General features: G+C 47.8%; 1 protein-coding gene across 3 annotated transcripts in view; it reads left to right on the top strand.

Moving 5' to 3' along the window:
* The window catches only part of CACNA2D3 (calcium voltage-gated channel auxiliary subunit alpha2delta 3), an 833176-nt gene that overhangs the window by 663246 nt on the left and 157711 nt on the right, over positions 1–12219 (top strand). For all 3 annotated transcript variants that reach the window (XR_007191727.2, XM_057311802.1, XM_057311801.1), the window contains 4 exons: positions 3441–3486; positions 3645–3742; positions 5797–5890; positions 8883–8978. Coding sequence is in view for 2 of the 3 variants with exons in the window: in XM_057311802.1 (XP_057167785.1) it covers positions 3441–3486; positions 3645–3742; positions 5797–5890; positions 8883–8978 (334 nt within the window). In the remaining variant the exon portion in view is untranslated. The remainder of the gene's footprint in view (positions 1–3440; positions 3487–3644; positions 3743–5796; positions 5891–8882; positions 8979–12219) is intronic.

Below are 12219 nucleotides of genomic sequence, written 5' to 3' on the forward strand. Positions count from 1 at the left end.
GTACCTCGGAGAAGGTGCCTTCCCCAGGATCACCGGCTCACAGGGAGGGGTGAAGCTGACCTCTGAAAGCCTCCACTCCCCGAGGGGTCCTCATAAGTCACTCCCCCAATCTGGGTGTTAGATTTTTGCATCTCCACCAAGAAGGGGCAGGACCAGACCAGTGCTCTTTCTGAGTGTCTCCAGAAAGTATGGCCAAGAGCAGGAAGGTTGGTTACGGCCAGTTTTAATTCGTTAGAGCTGGTTACAAGTGCCTGTGGTGAACTTCCAGGAGCCAGACCGCCTCGGGGCTCAGTCCGATGATGGGGTGGAGAATGAGGAGATGGTGGTCCCTGGGATGCCCAATGCCACAGCCAGCTTCCTGGTGTACTGCCAACTAGGGTCTACTGTTCTACAGGTGTTAGGTTTTGTCTCCCCAAATAATCATGTCTTAAGGATGAGGAGGGAGATCGAAAGGTTTCATTGTGCCCCTGCAGAGTTTATCAGCCGAGTGGTCTCTCTCCCCAAAGACAGGAAAGAGGGAGAAGGCAGCTCTGTGACTTGGGCAGGATACTGAACAGGATGTGTTCTCAGAAATCGTTTTTTGAACTTCTAGAATTTTCTGGCTGAATGAGCCACGTGTAGCTCGCAGATACCACTGTCCTTAAGCCAGAAAGTTCACGTCTGAGCTGTCTGAGGTCAAGCTGAGGAAACAGCTCATGGTCAGAACAATAGAAAGAGAGGTTATTAGTGGCTTATCGACCTCCCTTAGCCAATCCTCAGTACATAGGCCTGCCTCTCTCTCTCTCTCTCTATCGGTCTCTCTCCCTCTGTCTCTCTCTGTCTCACACACACACAGTTGTTTTGCATTGTCTTTTGGGTCATCCCTTCAGTCACTGTCTTTTCCCTGTGTGTTCCACAGCTGCTAGGCTGAGAGGTCACAGAGAGAATCCCCGAACTAACTGTTCTCACCATGTTAGAAAGTAGTTCGAATCCCAGTAAGGTGATGAGTGTCTGGTTAGCCGTACAAACGAGGTCAGATCGTCCTATGTCGGTCCTCTGTCAATAAGAAGGCTTGCAGTCCTGCCACCTCTGAGTTCCTGAGCCTGAAAAAGCTGCTTCCCCTTGGACTAACTAGTAGAGGTTCCTGTCATCGTAAGGGCCACGGCGCGATCGTTGTTCTGCTCTGTTCTGGGAGAAGGCTTTCCTGGGGATGGCAACCACACTTCTGTGGGCTCTTCTGTTAGGAATGCTGCCCCACAGAATGTTGGAATTTCCAACCTGTTTTGCCTTGTCATTACAAAGATGGTCAATAGGGAGATGTAAGGAGTTGCTACTAAAGCTGAAGGTAAGGACTGCAGTTCCACGTGCTGAAGCTCTTTCTCCTCTGAGTCTCCTTGACACTTTGTATCATATATATATACATACACCATATATATACACGTAATGATATCTATATGGTGATGTATACGTATGAGTATATATGATATAATGATATATATGTATATATAAGATGTGTGTGTGTATATATACACATATACCATTACATATAAATGTAAATACATATATACCATTACAGAGAGAGAGAGAGAGAACACAGTAGTGCAATACATTAGAACAGAACATAATAAAAACAAACAAACAAACAAATAAATTAGAGCTTATATCATTGTTGTCTGCATTATCAGTCATGAGTAGATGTGGTTGTGTCAGGAGGACCAAAATCAAAGGTGAGTGACTAGAGAACAATTTTCTTGGTGCCCCGAGAACTCAGAGAGGAAACAATGAGAAAGATCTCCCCTCTAGGGACTCACCTCTAGGGCCTATGAATCAGAGCCAGAGAGGGCTTTGTGGATGAGAACAGACACTAGAGAAATTGATGGAGTTGACATCATTAACCCACTATTCCAGGAAGGTTAGACGCCCACCCCAGGGCCTTTGCCCTGGCTAGTCCTTCTGCAGAGCACTCTCTACGTGTCTCTACAATCAGCCACATGGCTCTGTCTCTCACCTCCTTCAAGTCTTTGCTTAAAAGTCACTTCCTCCGTGAAGCCTTCCCTGACTACTCTGCTTAAAACTGAAGCTCTTTCTCCTTTCTCTCCCATCTCTGGCTTGGCTCTTTTCCTTCATAGCCCTCCTCACTAACTGAAACGCTATGTATTTTAATTTTATTTGCTTATCTCTTCCCACCACTAGGAAACCAGTACCGTGAGGCAGTGATTTTGCTTTGTTCACGGCTATATTCTCAGGGCCTAGAATAGTATCTGGCACACAGTTGATGCCAGGAAGGAAGGACGGAAGGGAGCAGGCAGGGAGAAAGGGAAGAAAGGATGGATGGAGGCATGCAGGGATGGCTACCTAGATTATCCTAGGGACTCATCACTGTCCCACGTAACCCTCTCATGGAGTCCGTGAGTTAGGTTCTATCATCCACACCTTCTGACTAGTAGAACTCAGAGTTGAAACGACACACCCAAAATCATTCAACCAGTGGCTGTTGGAGCCAGGAAATGACACTTGGGTCCTGTATGATGATATTCTATCTAATGTGTTCCCTGCTTCCTATAAAGAGTGTGCAGTATTAGGCCCAGTAATTTGCTGTTTATTTTATACATTTGTATTTGAAGAGGAAACCGGCATCCTGAGCATAGTACGATACTGTTGTCCATTTGGGAAACTCGGACCCCCTCAAACAGGCTATAAGCGTCATCCGAGTTCCTGAGGTCATCACTCGGAAGTGTGTGTCTGCTGATGAGCCTTCAAAATGAACTCACATGAAGATACAATGCAAGAGAATGATTTCACAGAGTTGGAGTGGTCTAAAGCATTCTGCTAAAAGCTCCCCAATTCCCTGCAAGCCCCAGTTGTCCCAGCTACCTTTCTGGACTGATGGCTTATTTTTAGTCAGGTCCCTATAACAGCTAGCAGTGTCTCCTGGTCAAAACCAGTTGAGTATTAGCAATTTCATATCCTCCAACCCATCGTTTTGCCCTCACAACCACCCACCAATGAGGGACTACAATTATTCCTGTTTGCACACGGAGAAGCTGACATTTGGAAAAGCAAAGTAAGCTGCTAACATCATGCCCGAGTTAAGTGGCCCAGCCCAGCTCCCTGCACAGGCTGTGCCGGGCTCCAGCATCAGTGTTCCCACCATCACACTAAGCTCGTCTCCAGGACTCATGGGTGTGTTGTCTGTCTTCACGAAGTTCAGGCTTTCCTGGGATACTCAGCCTGGGAAGGCGCCAGTGGTGGCTGAGGGAGACGGACGTGGGGAGAGAGTTCTGCATCGTTTCCCTTGTTTAGAGTCCCCCCTTCAGAGGCAGCTCTCATTGGGCTTGATGCCTACCCTTCACCCCTCAGTGGCCCTACCCTCTAACATTTGAAGCACATGAAAAGATGAGAGGTGTCCGTGCCCCACGCAGGTGGTCCTTACTCATTGACCCTTTCTCCTTGACCTCCAGGCCTGCATGACTTAGAGCACCCGGACGTGTCCTTGGCAGACGAATGGTAAGAATTCAGCCACCCTTCATCGGCATGGGTATTTGTTGCCCTCTTTGATTTCGAGTCCTGTCTACTGCCTTCCTACCTCTCCTGGTTCAAAGGCACGGGAAGGCGATGCCACAAATCCTCACATGTTCTTGTTTTGGCCCCTGTCTTGCTCGTAGGTCCTACTGCAACACTGACCTACACCCGGAGCACCGCCATCTGTCTCAGCTAGAAGCTATTAAGCTCTACCTCAAAGGCAAAGAACCCCTGCTCCAATGTGAGTGTGTTTTCAACGCGTCCTGCGTGTGTGGGGCCGCGGGGGCAGGGGGTGAACTCAAAACCACACTTCCCCTCAGCTTGCAGGGGAGGCTTTGCTCCACCAGGGATTATCAGTCCCATCAAATCCAGCCGAACGTCTACTTCCTGTAGGAGCAGGAGGAAGGGGGTGGGCTACTGAAAGTCACGCAGAACCCCCAATCCCAGTCTAGCCCTTCACATCAGATTTGTCCCTCTACCGGACCATTGAAGTCAAGCATCTGAGTAGCATGGAAACGTTACCACTGGGAAGGCACTGTGAATATCTGCTCCCTTATTTTACAAATGAGAGACAAGGGCAGGAAATAGGACTTGTCTCGTCACAGGCCATACTCTAGGTCTGGTTCTCTCCGGAGCGGGATCATCACTGTGACGTGTCGCCTCACGTGGTTACGTGCTGCTGCCTGTCCTCCTACCCAGGGCCCTCTGAGGGAGCTCGCTGAGTCAGGAATGGCCCATGGCTGGTGCAGAGGGGTCAGGGAGGGAGCAGCGGGCCTGATGCTCACTCACCGAGTGCAGGAGCAGTCCCTGGACTGGTACGTGTGTTCCCATCTCCAGTCTGGGCAAGGACAGATCCACCAGCACGGAGCACAGGAGCTGCCCCCACCCCCAGCAGGTACCCCTTACTCAGCCGCGTGCACAGTCCTGTACGCGTATCGTCTCACAGAATCCCCGCAGCAGCCCTGTGCGAGATGGAAGGAGGTTCGTCTAGCTTCTAACTGCATCTCCATGGAATGGGTTGACTTTTTGGCATAGGCTCTGATAGAGAAAAGATCAGATGAACATCACATAAGCCTCGTTTTTCATTTCCTTTGACTGTCTTGAATGGCATATGGAAAAACAAAGGTATACAGATAATGTAAAAACTGAACACTTACCACCCAGCTTTATCAAATCTTAATATCTTGCCATGTTTCCTTTAGGTACTTTTCAAGGTATGAAACATTACAGATAATGTTGAAGCCCCTGAGTCCCCCTGTGCAGTCCCATTTGCCTCCCAAAAAGAATCACCCCGACCCCGAATTGGGTCCTCACCTCCCAGGGATCTATACTATTACTCTCTCTCTAGGTGTCTGTAAACAGAATGTACCATTATTTTCATTATTTTGCATATTAACATTTATATATGGTACTCTATACTATCTGTGGTATAATATATGTATTGCTATACGACTTGTTTCACTCATTACATTTTGAGATTTACGTGTGTTGATCATTTTCCTCTAATGCGTTTATTAGACTCACTACACGGTACCCCACTACATAACTATGTCTCAGTGTAGCCATTGTCCTCCTGATGGTGACTTGTTTCCAGCGTTTGCTTCTATAGCAAAGTGCCACCACCTTGTGGACCACCAGCCAAGGGGAGGACTGGCTGACCGTAGGTGATAATTAATTGGCCCCTCTGCAGAGTGACTGGAGGGCTCCAAGATGCTTCTGCTGGACTCACGATATCCCCCTGACTCCTTAGCCTCTTCCCCAGAGTGCCCTCAAGAGTCCCTTAGGATAGGGACAGATTTCCCACTTTAAATTGGGGGAAAAAACCCATAAAATCAAAACCTTCTAAATGGAGAGAATCACAAAATAAAGAGTCTCGAGGGTGTATAGTTATGACGTCCCTCCTCTTCTTACAAACAACGGGGAGCAGGGCCCTGAAGAATTGCAGATTATGACAGAGGACAGAAGTGGGGATGAGCAGAGCACATTTCTAAGGCAGGCTGGTCTGTGGTAGGAACTAGTCGATGAGAAGAGAAAGCAGAAAACCGAAGAGGGACACACATGAGACTCTCCGCTTACCATCATCTCACTCGAACGCTTTGGGGGCCCCTGTGTTGCTGGCATATCAGGTGTCAGAACTGTTCCATATTTTCGGCTGGTGGGAGGTAAATGAATAAAGCGATACACCGTGGGAGAAAGTAGCCTGCAGTTCCTAGGAAGTGAGTGAGGCGAGCACCTCTTGTGCCCCCACCGGGACCCCAGCCACAGCCATCTCCTCAAGTCTGCCCCTCCCGATAGGTGATAAAGAATTGATACAAGAAGTCCTATTTGATGCCGTGGTGAGCGCTCCCATCGAAGCCTATTGGACCAGTCTCGCCCTCAACAAATCTGAGTAAGTGGTTGCACGTGTCCCCCTTTCATGGTCATTTCCCCACAAGCCGTCCGAAATATGGTTATGGTTTAAAGAACTAAACTGTTTTAGGAGCTTGGTGTTAAAGTGCTTTAATTTTCCCCAAAGCTCCAAACCACAAGAGCTCGAGTAGATTAGCGGCTCGGGCTTGGGTGGCAAGCTCCTGGGTTTGACATATAATTTGAGTTTTAGCATTACATGAAATTTGGTGTGCTGAGGTGGGGGGCACTTCCGAGGGAGCGGGAGGCAGAAGGAGCACTTAGCTTCTTGCCCTGCCATGGCTGCCTTTGTTCACAGTCTGGAGGGGACTTGGGATCTGGGCCAGGCTGGGTTGTAAGCAGGACGGGGAGGTGAGAGCTCCGTTTCATGAGGGTGTCAGGATATAACCCTGTGGTTTTATTTCTGAAGTGGAGGATGCAGGGAGAGGGGGCTGGGCAATGGTCGTTGTTGTCGAAGGCTTCAGCAGCTTATTAATATTATTAGTTTACTAACTTAAGTAGGTTATTAAAGATTAAAAATAGGGCAAAAACATTCCTTTCCCCTTATACCTGCACGCAATACATTATTTGGTTCTCTTTCCTTTTCTACTCTTTATTAGCTCCATTCCTTCCTTCACCTTCCCTTTTGTATATTCTTTTCTATCCTATCTATCATTCATTCCGTTCTCATTTTCATTCATTCATTCATTCATTCATTCATTTACTCATCAGATACTGATTGCATGTCTATTATGTGCCAGGCCCTGGACTACCTAGTAGTGAAATGGAACTAACTCAATCAAACATAGTTCTTGCCATCATGGTATCTGTGGTGTGTATTGTGCCAGATTATTAAGAATTGTGATAACTACTGCAAAAGAAGTGTAAGGACATGTAGAGTGTGACAAGACCTAGAGTGGAGATAGAAGACAGAAGGTTTTTCTGGGCAGAAACTAGTTCAGGGGTTAGGGAGCTCTAAGGAAAATGGAACAGCATATGCAAAGGTCCTGAGGTACAATAGTATTTGACACATTTGAGGAATTTAAAGAAGGCCAAATATAGAAATATGAAATATAGAAGGTAGACTGGAAGATGTTGGGAGATGAGGCTGTAGAGGGGCCAGATGGCTCGGGCCCTTGGGAGTCAGGTGAGGGATTTTGGATTCTATACTATGAGTATTAGAAAGTCATTGAACGATTTTAAGAAGAACATTTTAAGATTTCAAGATGGATATGATCATATTTGCATTTTTAAAGAATATCCCTCTACTGCTGTGTGAAGAATAGAGTTTCATGGTGTAAGAACAATAATAAAGTCTCCTACAGCATCCCAAGGTATTTGCCACTTGGACCAAGGCAGTGGCACAGAGAGAAAAGATCCTCTTGTGGCATGCTTCAGAAGTGAGACCCCACCCCAGCCCCAGATTTGATGATGGGTCTGCTGAGCGAGGGGAGGACGGCTGAGCTGTCAAGGATCATTCTCAGGTTTATAACACAAATGCCTGTATAGACAGTGGTGTCATTTCCTAGGACAGGAGACAATGAAAGAAGACCAGGTTTGGGATGGCCAGGCATGTCCAGAGTTCTCTTCTAGACGTTTCGAGCTCAAGTCTCCCAAGTGGAGATGGAAGGTAGGCAGTTTGATCCAGGAGTCTGGAACCCCAAAGAGAGATTACCACTCTCATTATCCTTGGGGATGTCCTTGGACTGCTTACCTACAGGGTTCTTACTCCCTGGGAAGGTTGGGGAAGAGTCAGAACCTGTCCTGCTATCGCATTGTCTGGTGGAAGATGTAGAAATGTTTCTTTTAAGGTCTCGTGAAACTCAAAATCCTGTGCAAAGATTGCTGATTCACTCCTAACACATGCTAAAGATTTCCAAAATGGTAGCTCGCTTTGTAGTCCACATCTGTAACTGATTGGGCAGCCTGGCTTTCCCATTTGGGTAGGCTGCAAACAGAAACAAATGCATAGTGTTGGTTTTTATTCACCCCTTAAATACTTAAAGGTAGTATTGGCCACTTTGACGACCATCAAAGATCAAGTAACCAAATTATCTTACATTGAAGATGACAACGATAGTGCTTTGAATCAAATTGCTACTAGCATTTAGGGAAGGGAAGCAAATTCAAGAAACAGTATTCTCTTCATATTTTTATTGTAGAAATGAAATTACGTATTTGTGGAGAAAGACCACTGGCTTTTTTGCGAAGACATAGGCATTGTGAATATCCGGAACAAGCTCGAACAGAAAATTTGCCTTGAAAGATGAAAAAAATACCTGCAGTGAATTTTAAAATAAGTTTTCTTTGCTAAGGCCATTCTTAGGGGTCCTGTGCACGCTATTCTGCAGGGCAATTTGAAGAAACCATTTTTTTTTTTACTCATCTCTTTGGGGATGGCGGTAAGAATAAGGCCTATGCTCCGGTAGAAGTTATAAGATGGTGACTTCAAATGGTGTAGAATTCAAGTCCCACACATCTGTAGGCTGTAGGACACTGCAGGCTTGATTCAGTGGCTCAGCTGCTGTTATCACTAATGACGGATTCCACTAATAAGAATGGATTTGGTAGGTCAGTGCAAAAAGCTGCCTCTGAGGATTTTCTTCCTCTCCTACACGTCGTTCCCATTCCAGTCTGCTCTTCTGAATTTGCACCCAGAACCCTGGGATAAGGTGTGTTTATTTAACATGGGGGTGCATTCTCTCATGGTGCTTTGGAGTTCTCAGAACTCAATGGAGTTCTTAGTTTTTCTTGCAAGAATTACCACGGACCTTTCGGAAGGGGTGAGTTTGCATTCTGGGTGCCTGCATGCGTGTGTGTGTGTGTGTGTGTGTGTGTGTGTGTGTGTACGTGTGTGTGTGTTTCTATAATTTCTTTTAAAACTTCAGGTTTCAAAACTGCCATTTCATAAAACATTCCATGAGTCTTAAAATGCAAAAGCCATTATCTGCTTACTGTCTGAAAGCATCCCCCTGTTGTCTGCTGCTGTGTTTCAGGAATGCTGACAAGGGCGTGGAGGTTGCCTTCCTCGGCACTCGTACTGGCCTCTCGAGGATCAACCTGTTTGTCGGGGCTGAGCAGCTCACCAATCAGTAAGTAGGAAAGCTCCTCTGCCGGGGCCCCGGGAGCCCCTGAAATGGGAAATTCAAAGGGATGCTTGAGTTTCTTGATTCTACGACCGGTAGAAATGCAATTCAGGCCACCCCGGGCCTGCTGACATTGTTCCCCTCTGTTCTACCACGGGGGCCCCAGCATGTGTGTTCACCTGCCTGTTGGCCTTTCCACAACCCTTTGTTCTTCACGCTCGCTGGCTTCTGTCCACCATCCTGGAGTCCTCTCCCGCTCTGGTGAGTCATTGCAGAATCTGGCGATGGCGCGGCTGCTGGGGGAGCAGCCAGAAGGAGGACGCCTGACGAATGGCTCCAGGGCGTTCAGCTGCTCCGCAGCTCTGCAGAGGAATCCCTGCCTGTCCAAGAGTCAGTGTTTCAAGTCTGTTGTTTATTTGTTTGTGTACGCTTTAATAAACCTCGGTGCCTCTGCGCTGAGCCTGAGGGCCTGCAGAGCCCCACACCCCGGGGTGGGCAGGCTGGTGGTGCTTGGGTTTGACAATGTTGCCTTGTGCTTCCAAAGAGACCCAGATGGACAGTGGGCAGGGCGTCCCCGAGTCCAGTACCCAGAGACCCTTGAAACCACTGCTCGGCCTCTGTGTCTTCATAGAGCAATAGGGTCTTACCGCTTCAAACTGGTGTTAGAGCAGATCTGGAGGGAGCCTGGGAAGTCTTTTCTGACCCTGTTAATGTTTCTCAGTTTGGGTTTTTTTTTTTTTTCTCTGAAGTAAGAGGCATTTTTAGGACAGGGATAAATCTAGTCTGAGATTCAGAAAGTTCACCAAGTATGTGTGGGAGGGTTCAGACGTTACCGTAGGACCTCACACACCCTGACCTGTGGATACCTAGGGGTGAATAACCAAGCCACAGGCTGGCCACCAGTCTGAAAGGGGTTGGCCCCATGGAGACCCAAGGAGGAGATACCCCTGTCCCAGCAAGCCCCGTTCAGCCGTGCTCTTGCCTCTTAGATGAGGCCCCGACTCCAACCATATGATATGAAACCAAGTCTGGTAAATGGGATATCAATAGATTTTTAGATCTTTTGTGACCTGGCTTTTAATTCCCACTCAAGGACTCTCTCTCAGCTTCTCAAATTTGTCATTTAGGAAGTTGGCTACAGTTGTGACTTGCTTTTTCGTAAGCCCTCTTCAGCCCTTTTGCCCTGCCCAATTGTTTTTTCAGAGGGCAAGTTCCTACAAAGACTGGAAGTGTCAAGATATATATCACCTTCTCCTTTTGGGACCTAGAGAGACAGAAGGAGACACAGAAATGACTTTCTCGTGCTCAAGAGAAAGGCTGTTGTTTGTCTTGAGATTAAAACGGACAAACCAGAAGAACAATCACAACAGCAAAACAGTGCCCCTTGTAGTGTGTCCTACAGGTCACACTCAGGACTGCTGGGGGAGCACCTGGCCCGGCCCACTGGTTTGCATCTGAGAAATGGCAGTGGTGATCTCCCTGGGTTCTTGTGAGGATCAAAAAACCTATGTATGTAAAACGATGTTGAGAAGCTAAAAATATCTGTAAATGTAAGTTAGCTCTGCTCCCTGTGACACTACTGTGACCCAGAGTGAGTAGTCATTGAATATCTGGATGGATGAGATGATTCTTCTGTCTTCAAGAAACTCATACCATTGATTCATTTGGAGGCATTTTGTGGCATATCATGGCTCTATATATTCATGTATATTCATGTAGAAACTCAATAGAATTGAGTTCTGTTGTCTTAGGGTCTTGTACCTACTGCGGTTAAGCAAATGGCACTTTTTTTTTTTTTTTTAAGATTCATTTGAGAGAGAGAGAGAGAGTGCCAGCTTGGGTGGGGAGCGCAATGGGAGAGAGAGAGAGAATCTCAAGCAGACTCCCCACTGAGCGAGGAGCCCACCCGCCGCTGGGTTTCATCTCACAACCCTGAGATCATGACCTGAGCCAAAATCAAGAGTTGGACACTTAACCAACTGTGCCACCCAAATGGCAAGTGGCATTTGTTAAGACCCATCTATTCAGATACACTCTTAGCCAGGGCTAGAAAGCTTTTTGATTTTCTGTGTTTTCAAAGAAGGCATACAAGGAAGAGTGCAGAGTGCTGGGGCGAGGACTCGAGAATATGTATGAGTGTCAGCCTCCTACACGGCTATTCCATCTCCCATCGCCACCACCTGCTTTTGGAAGCACACTGATTCGAGTTCATGGCCTCTGTGCCTGCCAATGTCAGCTGTGAATCTGCACCTTCGGCCTGGCCTCCTGGAGCATGTGTGGCACACATGCAGGAACAGCAGTGTCAACTTCTGTGGAGTGGTTCTGCTCCCCCCCAGGTCTGGGTCTAAGAACCAAAGAAGCTCCTGAGCTCTAAGAACCCCATGTATGTGTGGGAGCCATTTTGTGTTTACACACCGTGTTATAGAACTCTGATGGAATCGTGGTAAGTGTAACTTCATTCGTCCCGTCTTGTGGATGAGTATAAATGGGGCTCAGAGACTCAGTGACTGACCCAAGTAACTCACCCAAGGTCATCCAGCAGTGCCTAAAACCTAGCCCTGTCTCACCCAACACCACAGCAGCCCCTCGTATCCAGAAACAGGCTTTCATCTTCCCCAGAAAGATCTGTCTTCCTGAAGAACATTGTCAGAGATGCTGTATGATCTGCTCTCTCTCGCTGCTTGCTTCTGAATCACCACTTGGTAGTTGTCAGGAACCCACAAGGTTTCCCCGGCAACCAGAGCCTCTGCTACTCACGCCCACACCAGCGGAGACCAGGCAACGGAGGCTCCTGCTTGCGTGCCGGGGGCGAGCCCGGTCTGGTCCCAGGCAGCAGGTGCTGGGCACTCAGTGATGCAGTGTTCCGAGCCTATCACCTGCCCTCCTCAAATGTCCCCGTCAGTCTAAGCTATGATCCCACCTTCCAGGACTGGAAAAGGGCCCCCCGTAGCACCGTTAACTGCTGGATGAGGAGGGTGCCTCTCCCCCCGTGGTTATGTGCATCCCACCACTGAACAGAACCGTCACAAGTGAAAATGCGTGGGTGTGCCTGGCGCAGTGTGGGGGGCAGCTGTCCCTTCCACCTCCGGCTGGGCAGCAGAGTCTCCTTCACACACCTGTCCCAGTCAGGTTTATGAAGAATCTGCTGTCTAAAGAAAACAGAAAATGCAGAAGGTTACGTTTCGGTATTTGTGAGCCCTTATTACCCCTGAATACATCAGTGCCAGGAGGAGCTTGTCCATGACCT

The sequence above is a fragment of the Ursus arctos genome, unplaced genomic scaffold (assembly GCF_023065955.2).
Source record: "Ursus arctos isolate Adak ecotype North America unplaced genomic scaffold, UrsArc2.0 scaffold_14, whole genome shotgun sequence".
Taxonomy (NCBI): Eukaryota; Metazoa; Chordata; class Mammalia; order Carnivora; family Ursidae; genus Ursus; species Ursus arctos.